The following is a 17,566-nucleotide window of genomic DNA, read 5'->3' as shown; positions in this document are numbered from 1 at the left end:
TGCATCAGAATATGCAAGCAAATCAAGACAAGAGTCTCTAGAGTACCATAATCCTATATTTATGGTTTCTCTTAGATATCTAAGGATTCTTTTGCAGTACTTAAATGTGATTCCTTAGGGTCTGATTGGTATCTAGCACATATTTCCATACTAAATACTATGTCAGGCCTACTAGCAGTAAGGTAAAACAAAGATCCAATTAGGCCTCTATAGAGTTTCATATCTACATTTTTTTCTTTTTCATCTGTGTCTAGCTTACTAGTGGGGTTCATTGGAGTGCTTATTTCTTTGTGATTTTCATTTCCAACGGGCTGAGACCGAACTGAACTTCAGCAGAAAGGAAACCGCACCCAATCTGGTAGGTATTTCATTTGTATACTTAGTTTGATGGATGAAAATCCCTTCCTTAGTTTGCTTGATTTGTAATCTGAGAAAAAAATTTAGTTCTCCCATCATACTTATCTCAAATTCTCCTTGCATTAATTCAGCAAATTCTTTATATAGATTATCATTAGTGGCACCAAATAAGATGTCATCGACATATATTTGTACCACTAGCAGATTTTTGTCTTTTCTCTTAAGAAAGAGTGTTTTGTCTATGTTTCCTCTACTAAAATCATTGTTTAACAGAAATTTGCTTAGTCGGTCATACCATGCCCTAGGTGCTTGTTTTAAACCGTATAATGCCTTGTGTAATCTAAACACATGATTAGAAAATTTATGACTTTCAAAACCAAGGGGTTGCTCTACATACACTTCCTCTTCTATATGTCCATTTAAAAAGGCACTTCTTACATCCATTTGATATAATTGGAAGTCCATAAAGCATGCAAATGCTAGAAGTAGTCTAATAGCTTCTAATCTAGCTAAAGGAGCAAATGTTTTATTCAAAATCTATCCCTTCTTCATGATTGTATCCCTTAGCGACAAGTCTTGCTTTATTTCTTATAACCACTCCATTTTTATCTAACTTATTTCTAAAAATCCATTTTGTTCCAATTACAGAATTATGTTTTGGTCTTTCAGTTAATATCCATACATTACTTCTTTTAAATTGATTTAATTCTTTTTGCATAGCATTAATCCAATTTATGTCATACTCAGCCTCTTCAAAAGTTTTAGGTTCTATTTGTGAAACAAAAGCAAGATAGTCATTCAAATTTCTAAGAGAGATCGAGTTCTTACCCCTTGTGATGGATCACCAATAATTAAGTCTTTGGGATGTCCATGTGCATACCTCCATTTTTTGGCAAGTCTTGAGATTGTGGTGGCACATGATTATCTTCCTTTTCCTTTTCATCTCCTTTTTCTTGATTTGGCACGTCATTTAGATTTAGATTTTCAAGCTCAAAAATTCCTGCATCATCATCAAGAATAATTTCTCTCCTAGGAGATTCACTATCAGACTCATCAAAAATAACATTTACTGATTCTTCAACTACAAGGGTTCTCTTGTTGAAGACTCTATATGCCCTGCTAGAAGTAGAGTATCCTAAGAAGATACCTTCATCTGACTTGGCATCAAATTTGCTTAGATCCTCCTTGACATTGTTTAAGATAAAACAACGATATCCAAATACTCTAAAATATTTAACAGTTGGTTTCTTATTCTTCCAAAGTTCATAAAGAGTTTTCTTTATTATCGGACGTATTAAAACACGATTTAGAATATGGCAAGCAGTATTTATAGCTTCAGCCCAAAAGTACTTTGGAAGATTTGACTCACATAACATTGTGCGAGCCATTTCTGCCAAGGTCCTATTTTTCCTTTCAACAACCCCATTTTGTTGAGGCGTTCTAGGTGCTGAAAATTAATATGAAATACTATTTTCATTACAAATTCTTCGAAGTGTTGACTTTCAAATTCAGTTCCATGATCACTTCGAATTGCAACTAAGGTAAAATTCTTTTCAGCTATAACATTTTTATAGTATTTCAAAAAGACTGAAAATGCTTCATTTTTATGTGCAAGAAACAAAACCTATGTATATCTTGAGAAGTCATTCACTATTGCTAGTCCATACTTTTTTCCTCCTAGACTTGTGGTTCTAGTAGGTCCAAATAGATCCATGTGAATGAGTTCAAATGGCCTAGTGGTTGACACTACATTCTTTGATTTGAAAGATGATCTTGTTTGCTTTCCTATGCACATGGTCCGCAGATTTTATTCTTTTCAAAAACCAATTTTAGCACATCTCTTATCAAATCCTTTTTGACTAGTATTGATATTAAGTCCATACTAGCATGTCCTAGTCTACGATGTCATAGCCAACTTGTTTCATTTTTCTTTCTCTATTAGAGATTAAGCATAATCCATTTTTCTTGGCTAAATTATGAAGATCTGCCATATAAATATTTCCATGCCTATATCCCATAAGTACAATGCTATTATCTTTTGGATTTGTGATCATGCATACTGAAGCTTCAAATAAAACTTTAAGACCTTTATCACAAAATTGACTTATGCTAAGTAGATTATGTTTCAAGCCATTAACCAATAAAACATTTTCTATAAAAGTAGATGGAGTGATACGAATTTTACCCTTTCCAATGATAAGTCCTTTTTCATTGTCTCCATAGGTTACCACTCCACCCTCTTTAGATTCCAATGTGATAAATTGTTCAATGTCACCTGTCATGTATCTTGAACAGCCGCTATATAGGTACCATCGTCTATCCTTGTTATTGGCTGTAAGACACACCTGCAATCAAAATCAAGAATATACTTTAGGTACCCAAACTATGTTGGGCCCTTTGGGGTTAGTACTTGATGTTCCTTTTGGAACCCAAATTTTTTTGTATTTTAATTAGCTTACTCCTTTCACTCAATTTGTTATAATTAAACCTTCTAAAATTATATTCGTATGCTTTGTGTCCTACTTTATTGCAGCAATGACAAATTATATTTTCATTTTTGCCTTTAACAAATATGTTTTTTAAGTATTTTTTTCTTTTTATTTGTTTTATATCCTAATCCTGCTTTATCATATACAGCTTTTTGACTATGAAGTATCATGTTTAATTTAGTCGAGCTAAGTGTAAACTTGTCTACTAAGAATTTATATTTTTCTGCATCTTCTTTTAGTTTAGAATTTTCAGTAATTAGATTTTTAATTTCATTAGTGAACTTCCTTCTTAATGTTTCATAGTCATTAGATAGTTTCAGCTTCTCTTTTATAAGAGATTGATTTTCATCTTTTAAAGATTTATTTTTACTAATTAGCTTCTTGTGCTCTTTCATAAGATCTAAAAATGCATCATGTAATTATTTTACTGTAAAATCACACTCAAGTTCAGAATCTACCTCATCGTCATTGGCCATGTAGCAGATTTGAGCCGTTTCTTGTCGATCTTCCTCTTCCGAACATGATTCCTCACTTTCACTCCATTCAGCCATAAGAATCTTCTTTTTAAGTTTTCTTGCCATTCATTTTAATTCCGGACAATCTATCTTGAAATGCCCGGGCTTGTTACACTCATAACAAATTGGCACTTTTTTTTCTTTTTCTTTGTCCTTTTCCTTTTCCTTGCTCAAGCTACCTTTGAGGAAGGGCTTCCTTTTATGAAATTTCTTCTTCCCTCTCATGAATTTTCTTGCGAGCAAAGCCATTTCTTCTTCATCATATTCCTCCTCATCATCAGACTCCTCTGATTCAATGTCTTGTTTTGGAGTCGTAGACTTCAAGGCAATGGTCTTCTTTTTCTTGACCTTCTCTTCTGAGTTTTACTTCATGGTCAACTCATGGGCCATGAGTGATCCTAGAAGTTCTTCGAATTGTAGTGTATTGAGGTCCTTTGCCTCTTGAATTGCGGTTACCTTGGCCTCCCAAACTCTTTGTAGAGATCTGAGAATTTTTCGCACTAATTCAGAGTTAGTATAAGACTTTGCTAAGCTTTTTAATTCATTTATAATTTCCGTGAATCTAGTGAACATTTCAGTTATGGACTCTGTGGACTCCATTTTAAACAATTCATACCTATGTACTAACATATTTATTTTTGACTCTTTAACCTGATTAGTTCTTTCATGTGTGACCTCTAATTTATCCCAAATTTTTTTGGCTGAGGTGCATGTAGATATTCTATTAAATTTATTTACATCTAGTGAGCAGTAAAGTACATTAATTACTTTAGCATTTAGTTGTGCTAGTCTTTTATCACTATCATTCCAATCTAATTCAGGTTTAGGAGTAATTATGCCCTCTATGCTAATTCTGAGTGTGTGTGGTCCTCTAGTTATGATATTCCATAAATCATAATCTAGTGCTTGAATAAATATCCTCATCCTAGCTTTTCAATATGTGTAGTTTGTGCCATTAAACAAGGGAGGTCTATTTGTGGATTGTCCCTCGCTTATAGAACATCCTGCTTGGGTTGCCATGATCTTTGACTCTTGATTGTGAGATCAACAAATACTACAAGAGCACCTACTCTGATACCACTTGTTGCCCAAGGTGACAAACCAAGAGGGGGGGTGAATTAGTTTTTCTAAAAAAAATCTAATCCCTTAATCAAATTTAGTTAATATTAATTGAATGCGTGTAGTGAAGTTAAAACAATACACAATGCAAACACACAAGAAGTATAGTGGTTCGGTGCTCTCCTAAGCACCTACGTCCACTCCCCAAGCTTCCTCTTGAAAATTCACTATAATTCCGCGGATTACAGTTGGATTGTTTTTCGGACTCACAATCCAAAAACCTTTACACTTTAGTTTTTCGGGATCACCAATAATCTATGTTGATTTTGTGGGCTCACCAACAACTTACACCGTTGGTTTTACGGGCTCACCAACAAACCTTACAAAGTAATTAAGAAGAAAGAATTTGAAACTCCTAGATGAGCAAATATAACAATTTTACACTAAGAGAAGAGATGAGAAATAGTTATCGCTTTGAGGATGATCTTCCTTCTTTGCTAAGATTACTTCACTTTATAATGGGTTGGTGGAGCTGTTGAATGCACACTCAGATTGCTCAACCACCTCTTTTTTGAGACTTGAATAAAGAACCTTGATGAAGAGCACTAGAGCTTGCCTTTCTTAAATATGCTATTAGTTTTTTCAAAAAGGATACTTCCCTCTGATGAATAGTGTCTCTTAAATACTTTCCAACCTCTATTGGTCACTTTCTATTAGTTAGATTTGAAAAACTAGCCTTTACTAGCCGTTGGAAGCTCAAAAAGTACTTCTGCGGAATTAGCCGTTATGCCCTTGCCAGTGCTGGGGTCGACCCAAGCTTTTCTGGGGTCGACTCAACTTACTGTTCATTTAACTTGGGGTCGACTTAACCTTCTCTGGGGTCAACTCAAACTTCTCTGGGGTCGACCCCTGCTACAGTGGGGTCGGCCTTCTCAGGAACCACAGAACATAGTATTTTCGGCTGTTTTCACTAGGGTCGACTCATGCTTTCTTAGGGTCGACCCGTGCTACAGTGGGGTCGACTCAAGCTCCATTGGGGTCGACTCTCTCAGGGATTCCAGAGACATGGTTTTGAACACATATCTTTGGGGTCGGCTCCTCTTTTGGAGTCGGCTCCAAGATATATGGGGTCGGCTCCACTCACTATTCATCTGTGCCATTTTTGCAGAGGTGTGCCAGATGGTTTTAAGATGTGCCAGGGTCGACTCCACTTCCTCTAAGGTCGACTCAATTCACACTTTACTGCATCTTAAGGTTAGACTAATTCATATAATCAATGAAACATATATATTTCAAGTAATTTTGAATGTATGTCACAGTAGAGCTACATACCCTTAACAATAAAAATTACTGTTTTGCCCTTAAGAGTATATTTCACTTGAAACTTTGCTAAATTAGATTTAAAAGTTCTCTATCACTTTTCTACTACAAATTTTATCTCGTTGTTAATCATTGGAAGACGTCTTGATCTCATTCTCTCAATATATCATGAATGTATCGAGGGTGTCGTATTCATTGGTGAAGTATCCCGTTAAACTATATTATTAATTTGATATTTCCTCAATGGTTGTGTTAATCATCGAAATAACACTATCATTTTTAGTGGTGATGAAAAAGCACCTACCATTATAGTGGAAGAAGAAGAAGAAGAACTAGGATAAAAATTCCGGATGACTTGCTTTTAAAAGTTAAAAACAATCATATTCTACATGTTGCTTCTACAATTTATGAAAATTTTGAAATAAATTATAATAACCCCACATATTTGAAAGAGAGGGCTATCATTGCACCTGCTGATAAAAATAGTTGACGAGATTGATATGTACTTCTTTTTATCCCAACAAAAGGGAAGGTATATTTAAGTTCAGATACAATATGCAAAACATCCACATATGCAGCTGATCAGGATGTCCTACTATATTTTTTGATTATTTAAAATTCAATTGCTCCCCACATTATGAATTAAGATTCAAAATAGGTGCTCCTATAATGTTGTTATGGAATATTAATCAAAGGTCAGGTATGTGCAATTGTACTAACTAGTAATAACCTAGTTGACTGCAAAAATAATTGAAGCAAAAATTATTACCTGAAGTCACATTAGCACCAAGATATCACTACAGGAAACTGGGCCTTTCTCGACGCTTTTTTACCGACGCTAGGATGAAGCGTCGGAAAAAATTCCACCGCTCATACATTTGCCAACGCTTTAATTTAGCGTCGGCAATTCTTAGGAATAGACGACGCTTATTAGCGTCGTCGTATTTTCCGGCCTAATACGACGCTTATAAGCGTCGCCGACGCCCCCTTAAAACCCGGCGGCCGAACCCGAGCCCCCATACTTGCCCTAGCTTCTCCCGAGCCCCCCATTCTCCTCTCCGGCGCTGCCCTATAACCTTCGTCTTCCTCGTCTCCGGCGCTGCCTTAGCCCCCATCTTCCTCCTCTCCGGCGCTGCCTTAGCCCCCATCTTCCTCCTCTCCAGCGCGGACCGTCCGACCTCTACCTCCCTCCTCTCCGGTGTCGACTGACCGACCCCAAGGTAGTTTTCTCCTCCTCCCTCCTCTCATTTCGTCTCGCTTGTTCTCCTCCTTCTCCTCCTCCTGTTGTTCGGGTGTTCGTGGGTTTTTCTCCTTCTTTAATTTGTTCGAGGTAGTCCCGATCGATCCAGGCCCGCCTCTGCCCCGCCTCCGCCCGAGGTATTTCCTAAAACTAGTCTGTCATGTTTCTATTGCAATTTAAGGTTCTAACAAAAAAAAACTACCTATATTTAGGCTTCCACAAAGAGTGGAGGGCTCACAAAAGTGGGATCGGATCAAGGCGTGTCTTAGCTCAACCTCTACGTGTGCTGAATTGAACCAAACTTACAGAGAGGCCCAGGATTTCTTCAACGCAAGGATCAGTCCCTTGCAGGTGAGTGTTTTTTTAAGTGGAATGCTTTTTTTTAGTGGTAGCAATTAGGCTTCATAGTGAATTGTTAAGTGGTAGAGGTGTTTTTTTTTTTAATTTTTTGGCCCCATCCGAAGGCTAAAGATCATGATAAATAACTTGGAGAATTTTTGTTTCAATTCACAGGAAATAGGTCAGTCTCAATATCGTCTTCAGGAAATTAGACGATCTGTAATAGAGACAAATATATATATAATTCTCTTGTGCCTCTTCAAATAGTATTTTATAGAGGTCATAAAAGGTCAAGAAATCTTAGGCGTGTGATCTGTTTTCATAGGCAACAACACCAAGAAACTTGAGATATTGCACTATATGATCATGATAATATGTCAAAAAAAGAAAAAAAAAAGTGTGATCTTGATATAATAATCACTGTATATTCTTATAATATGCCAACTTGCAAACAAATTTTAAATTCTTTGTCTTATATTATTTTTCTTGTAATTATATCACCATTAGAGCACTGGATCCCATTATTTCTTTTTTGAATTCTATCATGTAAATCCAATTTTTTGATTTTCAAAATAAAACTTAGAATGCCTTTCTGAATTGTCTTTGTAATAGAACACCTTAATTGGCATCAATCAGTAAAATAGCTCCAACCTAATTAGGGATAGCAATTTATAACCCGACGATCAATCGATGCAATTTAAATAGATTCAGATTTGGCACGAAACGATACATATCATAAACAAACATATTTATTTGACATGTTTATTAAAAAAAGGTTAGGTTCAGATTTAGAATTCTGACTTGTTTAATAATTGAGTTAGGTACCCAACCCACTTAAGATCCATTTAGCTTGTTCGATACCTATTCAACCGATTTAAAATTTGTTTAACTTGTTTAATTTGATTTGATTCATTTATTAAATAGGTTATGGCAGTTGGGTCAAGTTCTAAACTTGTTTTATGAAAAAGCTAGGTTTGGCTTTAGATTTTTAACCTATTTAATAAACAGAAGCATGTTTTAGTTGACAAAAATTTAAATTGGCTTGCATCTGATTCATTTGCTTGTCACCCATAAGCCTCATGGACCTATCTAATGGGAATATAAACTAGAGATGATGCTCAATTATCATCTGTTTTGCCACAATAAGCTATGCCGTGTAAAAGAACCATGATGCCAAGCATCAACTCCACTTTTGTAAGAGCTATATCGCAACAAAGACAACCACAAAGATTTTATGAAGCATCAACTCCATTAACAGCTTAATCTCAAAGTCCATTCGCGCCTCAAAGTGCATCACTGAAGGAATCATGATCATTTATTCCATCCATATTACTGAGACCTGCTCTCTTCTTTGCTGCACCTCCCAGTCAGGTTGCTGCAAGCCGCCAACCCAATGTGTCATGTTGAGGAATAAATTTCATTTGATGGAAACTGATGAAAAAGAACCTAAATATAGGTAGTTTTTTTTTGTTATTTGATACCCCATTTTAATTGCTTGAGGATCCTCCTTTAAATTACTTGCAGGCTCCTAACTTTTTTTATGAGGCTTGAACTACCTCCATGCAGGGATTTTAGGTTTAACCTCAACTTCTTTTATCCGTTGGATATTTTTTTAGTAAGTATCATGACACATTTTGTAAGAAAGGATTCTAATGCTATGGACATATGTTCTATGGTATATACAAACTTCTTGTTTCAGTGGGATGCGGGCATGGTATAAGGGGTTGGTCTGTATTTATATTTGGTGTGTTGCTACCTTTGTTGTCTTTGCTAGTTTGTATTTATATCCTTCATCTTGAATACAGATATCATTTCTGTATGCTCTCCAACTGTGGTGTCAATTAATTGAGCTTGGTGGTCTCTTTCAGAGCAAAAAGAACATCTATAATGTAGCATGTCGTGTCCAATTTGAGTCATTCTTTTCAAGTCTAACAACCAAAAGTTGATGTCATTCTTTTCAAGTCTTACAACCATGCAGTAATATGTTTACGACCATGAAAGCATTAAAATTTCTAGCAAGATGATGATGGCTCTATGGCAATGGAACTTTATTTAGTATAAATTTATCATTTAACCAAATATTGATTCTTTTTTGTGCATACCAGGTAACAATATGCCCCGAGGGAGACGATTTAGAGATGTGGAGTTCCAGCATTCTCAGGTGAGATCTACTTTTGATCAGTCCCTACAGTCCCAGCAGCCATGTGAGCATCAGCAGCACGAGTCAGGATCTCAGCGCGAGCCTCCTGCTGATTGCCCGGAGGATGAGCTCTGGATCCAGGGTAATTCGATTTAAAGTTCATATTTTATATTCATATTTGTCTTCAACTGTTTAAGACATATTTTATTTAATTTTAATAGATGAACAAGGGACGGTGAGGACGAGACGGGGACCCACTCAAGCAAAGGATGTGTGGAAGCTTCCTCCGGGTGAGAAGATCATCATCCGATGCAACGAATTGGGGCAGCCCATCAATAGAGCTGGAAGTCTTCTATCAAACTTTTTAGGATCGGTTGCACGCAAGGGTCAGCTGTGTCCGCTCAACTATACGAAGTGGAATGACATGCTTCCTTCGTATAAGGTTGAGCTTCTTAGACTTATACAGGTAATGAATTGAATTTGTTCTTTTTAATTTGACCCCTCCTGTGTGTTAATTTGCTTACTACCATAATATTACTTTTGAGGTTCTATATTATTATAACATTCTGTATCTTGTTGTAGGGTAAGTTTGTACTCCCTCCAGAGAGCCATGATTGGGTGCTAAAGTCCCTCAACCGCAAATGGAAAGAATATAAAGCAAAATTGAAGACGGACTTCAAGCACGAGGGTATGACAGAGGAGGAGGTTGCTCGTGTGACTCCTCCTGATGTATACCCTCAGCAGTGGAGGGAGCTCGTTCACTACTGGTTTTCTGAAAAAGGACAGGTCACGTATATTGTTTCAATATTTTATATTATATTTATTATTAATATAGATTGCAAATATATACATTGAATCATATTATACTGTGTGCTTTTATTTTGGCAGACATATTCTAATATTGGCAGAGCTGCACGAGCATCTCAAGCAGTTCCTCATACTTCAGGCTCGAAGAGTTATGCGAGACGTAGAAATGAATTCGTAAGTTCTTTTGAAACTATTTGAAATTTTACTAACATATAGCACGTATCATAATATATAGTTTGCCAATATACTTTCCGTATGTGTAGATAGTAGAGCATGGAAGGGAGCCTGGTGAGGTAGAGTTTTATAAGATGACCCACACTCACCGAGATGGCAGCTTTGTCCGGGACGAGTCGAGAGATATAGTTGTATGTATTCATTTTTGCTTTGTTCAGAATATTTTTTAAAAAAAAATTTAAATTTTTTTAAATATTAATGTGACATTTTTTTTTGAGAGATATATAGGAAAGAGCTACAACTCTTATTTCAGAGCGTGTCGGGGAGTCATCATCATCCGATGCGGCCAGTCGCGTCGAGGCTCGAGTCTATACCGAATTAATGGGCCCAGAACGTTATGGTCGAGTGAGGGGTTATGGTGTTGGAGTTACCCCCACTCAGTTGTCTGCAGTGAGCCGATATACCCAAGATGCTAGACAAGGTAGTAGCACTGCAGAGGTTTGTAGTCTGAAGGCAGAGATGGCACAGATAAAGCAGTCATATGAGACAAGGATAGAGGAGATGAGTCAGAGTCATAGGACCGATATGGAGGAGTTGAAGCAGAGCCAAGAGTTGAAGATACAATCTTTGCAAGATCAGCTTGACCATATTTCATCCTTTTTGCAGAGATTTGCTCCTCCGGTACATAACTAAATCTATTTGAATATTTTATGTAATTATAATGTATTCTTGTATGAGCGTGATGACTTTCGTATTTTTAGTTTCTAAAATATTTTTTTTTCTTGTAGGTTGATGATACTTCATCTACTCGTAGAGATGATGATGCCGACCCTTGATACATATTGTAGATTGTGTACTTAGGAATTTGACTTGTATGTTTTTAAAATTTTGGAGATTCCTTTGATTAATCTTGTATGATGATCATGAGATCTTTTTTGAGCAACATGATAAGTAGAATCTATCAAAACCTATGTGCCTTCTTCCGCTTCCCTTCATTGTTAGGAATGCAACATCCATTCATTTGCTTTTCTAATTAATTGCTGTGAGTTCATTTTGAATCATATTTTATTCTATGAGCAGGTCACTTGACAGCTAGGAGTGATGTCTACAGCTTCGGGGTTGTCCTTCTTGAGCTCTTAACAGGACGCCGGTCTGTGGACAAGATATTCTATATTTTCTGATTGTATCAATCTTTTTTCTGAATGGAACAGGCATGGAGGCAGGGCTTATGCTTTGTGATTGCCAGCTTGTCCCAGGATCACTACAAATTGGCATTTATGGACGACTTTGTACGTACGGATCACTTGATACCATTTTCAAATTATTGATCATATTGTTTCTTGATGCATATTTAGATTGAACCTCACCCTATGTTCCCATATAACATGTTGCGTAACAGTTGAAACTACAGATGGTTTTCCTTGGCCATGACCGAGCACTTCTATAATTTTCGAAGTCCTGTGCATAGTAAGATGTATTAATGCATTGAATGTATCCAATTACATTGGTTTAATATTGTTTTCTTCAACATTTTACCATACACAGTTCTTGATGTCTGTTAACGTTTTTATTCTCCAGGCCATACAAATTCTTTCTCAAGCACTCAGCAACCAAACATCCCAATGTGTTAAGGTCCTACATATACTGGAGAACTGCTAGCAAGACTCAGATATTAACTTCTTAATGCTTAAGGTTATGCATTATCTAATGACTCTGCAAGCTAGTGTTTTACTATAGCTGACAGGTTAGCATGTGAATTTGTGAATGTTACGTTCGTGGAGATTACTTAATGTTTTATGACTCTTAGAACCCTACTTCCTCAAGGCTCATTGTAGTTTTGCAGCACACACTTTCTATTATTATATAATCTAACCCAATAAATGGTAATTTTTGTTGTTGCAGTTGCAAGAATTCTTTCAATATCTTTTAGAATGTTTAATGACAATACTCGCCCGAGCAAGGAGCAGAGCTTAAGAAGACTCCGGTCTGTGGACAAGACTCGCTCGAGCAAGGAGCAGAGCTTGGTTGACTGGGCTCGCCCCAAGCTTAATGACAATATTGTAGAGATGATGATGCCGACCCTTGATACATATTGTAGATTGTGTACGTAGGAATTTGACTTGTATGTTTTTAGAATGTTTTTGAAGTACAATGTAACCAAATATGATAATATGAATGTAATCAAAGTTCTTGTTTGTGACTCGTATTTTGTTATATATGTGATTCAGTGTATTTGTTTCTATAGTTTTGTGAGAATTTAATGTACACAGAGTATTTAAAAATTACTTTCATAAAATTTTTTAAAAAAAAAATTTAATGCCGACGCTTATAAGCGTCGGAAAAAGCAACCAGAACGTAAACTATTGGCACGCCTTTAACGACGCTTTTAAGCGTCGGCCTAACACCACAGTAACCAACGTTCTCCCCGACGCTTATAAGCGTCGGAGTCTTATAAAACAAACGACGCTTAAAAGCGTCGGGATAGACCAACGTTCTCGCCGACGCTTATAAGCGTCGGAGTCTTATAAAAAAAAACGACGCTTAAAAGCGTCGGGATAGACCGACGACGCTTTTTTGACGCGCCCACCTGCCCGACGTCTGACCCACGCTTTGTGAAGCGTGGGCTGGGAATTCGCCGACGCTTATAAGCGTCGGTAGAGTCAAAAAAAACCGTCGGGAGTTATTCCTTCTTTTGTAGTGTATATGGCCAGTATTTTCTCATGGCCAACATTATGTTGCATCTTTCCATGTTATGTCACGCAAGGGACTTAAAAATCTGATTGAGGATGATGTGCTTCACTTCAAGGCTATACAAAAAATACTGTATATAAAAAAAAAAATCCCGGCTTACCTTCAGGTTTTGTTTCTTCCATGTAGTGGATTGTAATGAATTTTTTAATATTGTTGTTTTGCATAATTTCCAAAATTTTTGTGCATAACATTTTTTTTGAAATAAATTAGCTGAATAAAATGGAATACGATTTATTATCGAACCCATCACTTCAAAAGCAGAGTGGAAGATTAAAGTTAGACTTGCTAGAATTATAGAATATGAGATTCTATAAATCCCAACATCGAGAATCAGTTGATAAGTGTTAATTGCATTTTACTTGATGAACAGGTTATCGTAAATAATATATAATATTTTATTGATATTTTTTATGTATGTGTAAGAGCTATAGATTTTTGATATATTTTTATACATGCAGGCACTTCTATTCAAGCATCCATTCGAAAATAAGATGCTGCACAATTTAAAAACCAGTTTACAAAAGGAAATATATATTTATTTATTCAAAAAATTTAACATAGATTTGAATTAAAAAAAAATTGGAGCAACTATCCATCAATATATAATCTACTTCAATCGTTGGATGAACAAGCCAGCAATGACATCAATTGTATACCCTTTCAAAAATTATTTTGTTGGTTTTAGTGACCTTCCATTGACAAATTATAATGATCGTTATAAAATTCGTACACCATAAAATTATATACCCCTTCAAATAATTTATGGTCTTTCTAAAATCATTTGTTTGTTTTACAGACGTTATAGGACATATTGTTGTTAGACCTCTAGAGCAATCAAATATGAGAAAAAAATATGTTTGCAAGAGAAATTTAGAGATACAAAATTTGAAGTAACATATCTTAACTCTTTTTTTTTTTTTTTGCAATCACTAAATTTATATATATGTGTGTGTGCATTTCAGCTTTTAACTTTAAAAATATTGACAACTATCATATTTAATAAACCTCCATATATTATATTGTAGGGCAGATTTGTCGAAGAGTTCGGCAAAATTGTTATTTGCAAAAAAAAAAGTCCCTATTGTTATTATTTTTATTAGAATGAACTACAAACATATAAAAATAATTCTTTTTAATACATTCAGAACTTTTATGGATATTTAATGATCATTAAACTTTATTTCCACTTATATTCTTAGAAAAATTGTTCTTATCCACATCTTCCGCATCTAGATATTACATGAATATAAAAATTCCAAAAATTATATAATAGCAATCTCGGTTATAAAATAAAATTTAAAAGCTATGTTTTAGATAATATTTAAATCTATACATTACCATCTAAATATAGTTGCATGTTTATTTCTAGGTTAAAAATAACAGACACTCCAATCATTTTTATAGCACAGGAATATCAAATTATTTTTGACCCTCAATGAGAAGCTTCCGCCAACAAAAAAAAAAAAAAAAAATCAGCATAAACTTCTGATGCAATTTGAAAAATTATTATACTCTCTTATATACACATGCATCAAACTATTTTATTATTTTGTCTAAGAGGGTGAAATTTGTATGTAAAACAAAATTAAAAATGATATCATATATAACTGATGGTACAAAACCTATGGTTAAAATTTATAGTGACACTTTTTGGTGCACTTAATATGTTGGAAAAAATTATAGTGATATTTTTGGTGCACTCAATATGTTGAAAATAATCAACCTTCAATATCATAATAAAATAGTATCAACCTTTTTTAAAAAAAAATATTCAACTGAAAAAAAATAGTTTTATTTAATAAAACTAACTTCTATTTATCAAACTTTGAAACGAAAGATATAAATTTAATACTGCAATCAATCAGCAAATTTTATAATTTTCAAAAAAAATGACTCAGAAACTAATAAATATTCTGACGTTTAACATACTCACTCTCTTATCTATATCAAACTTTCCTATCTACAGTCAAAAAAAAATCTTAATAACATCGTACTTTCCGAATTATACTTAGTTCATTAAACTTTAAGAATAATATTTTAAATTTCCAAATAACCAAAATTTTTGAAAAAATAAATTTCATCTAGACATTATGCATCAAAATTCCTATAGACCGAAGCTTTTATTTCAACTTCTGAAAAAAAGACAATTCACTCCAAACTTTTCCGGAAAAGATACACAACGACGACAAACCAGTCATATTCTTTAATTATTATTATTATTATTATTATTGATAACTTTCACAAAGATCGGTCATGGGTACCTGCTACAAAAAGATCTCGCACCAAATGATTTATCTTTAGTCGTTTCCCTGCTCGAATTTTGCTATTTGAATAGACAGAACGCCACAACATCGATGTAATTAAGTTCTCTCTAATTCACCCAACAAAAACACTTCTTCTTTATGCTAAAAAATATTGGCATTTTTTTCTCTTTCATTTCATTGCAACCAAAACCAGCTACCAAGCGCGGGTGCCATTGCCAGTAGCCATTAACTTTTATTCAATAGACAAACCATCTGTAGGTACAGACTATGGAACATCAAAGCACCATCTATATATATGACCAGCTGCTACAATACACGTACCATATATGCTCACCCAAAATGAAACCATGACATATATACTACCAACACCCGGACCATCAAAACCAGAACACCAGCAACACCAGAACTTCATACTATATTCTCCAATCCTTCAGCCGTTCACAACAGTACCACCTGCATCAACCACAAGATAACCCAACAAAATTATAAATAAACGAGGAAGCAAACGTTAATTAGTTCTAACCAGCAGACACGCATACATGCAACGAGAATTGGTCGACGACGTACGTACCGTTGGGGTGGATGACCTGGCCGGTGATGTAGGAGGAATCCTGGGAGCAGGCGAGGAAGACGTAGGAAGGCGCGATCTCGTGCGGCTGCCCGGCGCGGCCCAGCGGCACCTCCTTTCCGAAGTTGGCCACCATCTCCTCCGACATGGAGGCCGGGATCAGCGGCGTCCACACCGGCCCCGGCGCGACACCATTGACGCGTATCCCCTTCTCCGCCAGCTGCAGCGCCAGCCCCCTCGTGAACCCGACGATGGCCCCCTTGGTCGCCGTGTAGTCAAGCAGCATGGCGTTGCCTTTGTACGCGTTCACCGACGTCGTGTTGATGATGCAGCTTCCCTCCTTCATATACTTCACCGCACACCTGCATCGATCCAATCCAGCAAGTATGATCGGTAACTACGACGATGAAGATGACGAGAATGAATAATGAAAGAGAGGAAATTCGTCAAGTTAGACTTGGTTGTAAGGAAATAGGAGAAGATGTTGGTCCGGAAGACGCGCTCGAGCTGCTCCTCGGAGATCTCGGTGATGCAGGTCTTGATAGACTGCTCGGCGGCGTTGTTGACGAGGATGTCGATGCGGCCATACGTGCCGGCCACCTCCTCCACCACCTTGCGGCAATTCTGTTCGAAACCGAGGTCGGCGGGGATGGCGATCGGGTCCTTGGCGTCGGTTCCCTTCTTTATTCCCCGGAGCATCTGGAGGGTGTCCTCAGCATCCTTAACCTCCTGCGACTTGACGTAGGTGAACGCGACGGTCGCGCCCTCCATGGCGAAGCAGTAGCACACGGCGCGACCGATGCCGGAGTCTCCTCCCGTCACCAGCGCCACCTTTCCCTGCTCACCAAGCCACCGCCACGGTCAGAATGATTCAATCCGAGTGAGGAAAGGTGATTCAAGTTTCAAAAGAGAGGGAGAAAGCGAGGAGAAGAGGACTTGGAGCTTGTTGGCCGCTTTGTAGTCATGGCGGACGGCTTGAGGGGTGGGTTCCATGATATGCTCCTTGCCGGGCTGGCGCTCCTGGGTTTGGGGAGGGAACTGCTGGCCGCCTGAGGCCATGGTGGCGAAAGAAGGTCGAAAAGATCTCCGGCGAGGCTTGAAGGCTGAGACAAGTTGGACAGGTGGATGTTTCTTAAAGAAGGAGAGCTTGGTGGCGGCAGCGGTGGTGGGGAGTAAACACCTCAGAACTGTGGTTGGGGTGGCTTTGGATGTGAGGGAGAAGAGCATACAAAGAGCAAGAAGAGAAGCAATGATGTGGCGGTGGAGAGGAGGAGGAAGAGGCGGAGGGGGTTAAAACGGAGAGGGAGTGGATTGCCAGTGTTAACACGTGTCAAGACACGTGGCAGGAGAAGCTGGTTTACGTGGTCGTTGAGACCTTTGCATCCGGCGCTCGCTGCACGCGTCGCGTGCGGGAGGGGGGAGCGGGCCTCGCTGGACCACGATAAGCATGAATCATGAACGGTGGAGTGCATTGCATAAAGGGTTTTTGGTCTCTCTCTCTCTCTCTCTCTCTCTCTCTCTCTCTCTCTCTCTCGGGTAAGCC

The 17,566-nt window shown here is 37.1% G+C and overlaps 1 protein-coding gene and 1 long non-coding RNA gene across 2 annotated transcripts; one reads left to right on the top strand and one right to left on the bottom strand.

Annotated features, from left to right (window-relative positions):
- Positions 1-10,812: 10,812 nt before the first annotated feature.
- On the top strand, positions 10,813-11,700 carry LOC120110615 (uncharacterized). The gene is made up of 3 exons (XR_016396237.1): positions 10,813-11,121; positions 11,229-11,293; positions 11,521-11,700. It is a non-coding gene; the product is annotated as an uncharacterized LOC120110615 (long non-coding RNA).
- Positions 11,701-15,667: 3,967 nt separating this feature from the next.
- On the bottom strand, positions 15,668-17,300 carry LOC103708014 (NADPH-dependent aldehyde reductase 1, chloroplastic). The gene is made up of 4 exons (XM_008792768.5): positions 16,960-17,300; positions 16,481-16,860; positions 16,027-16,385; positions 15,668-15,908 (listed from the first exon to the last, which is right to left on the bottom strand). Exons 1-4 carry the CDS (start codon positions 17,248-17,250, stop codon positions 15,886-15,888), a joined length of 1,053 nt encoding a protein of 350 aa, XP_008790990.1. The 5' UTR covers positions 17,251-17,300; the 3' UTR covers positions 15,668-15,885.
- Between the last annotated feature and the right edge of the window lie 266 nt (positions 17,301-17,566).

This window comes from Phoenix dactylifera, chromosome 8 (assembly GCF_051530095.1).
Source record: "Phoenix dactylifera cultivar Ajwa chromosome 8, Ajwa_hap1_PhDact_Kaust_v1.1, whole genome shotgun sequence".
Lineage (NCBI taxonomy): Eukaryota > Viridiplantae > Streptophyta > Magnoliopsida > Arecales > Arecaceae > Phoenix > Phoenix dactylifera.
The sequence above is the reverse complement of the archived record's forward strand: the minus strand, read 5'-3'. Positions and strand labels throughout refer to the sequence as shown.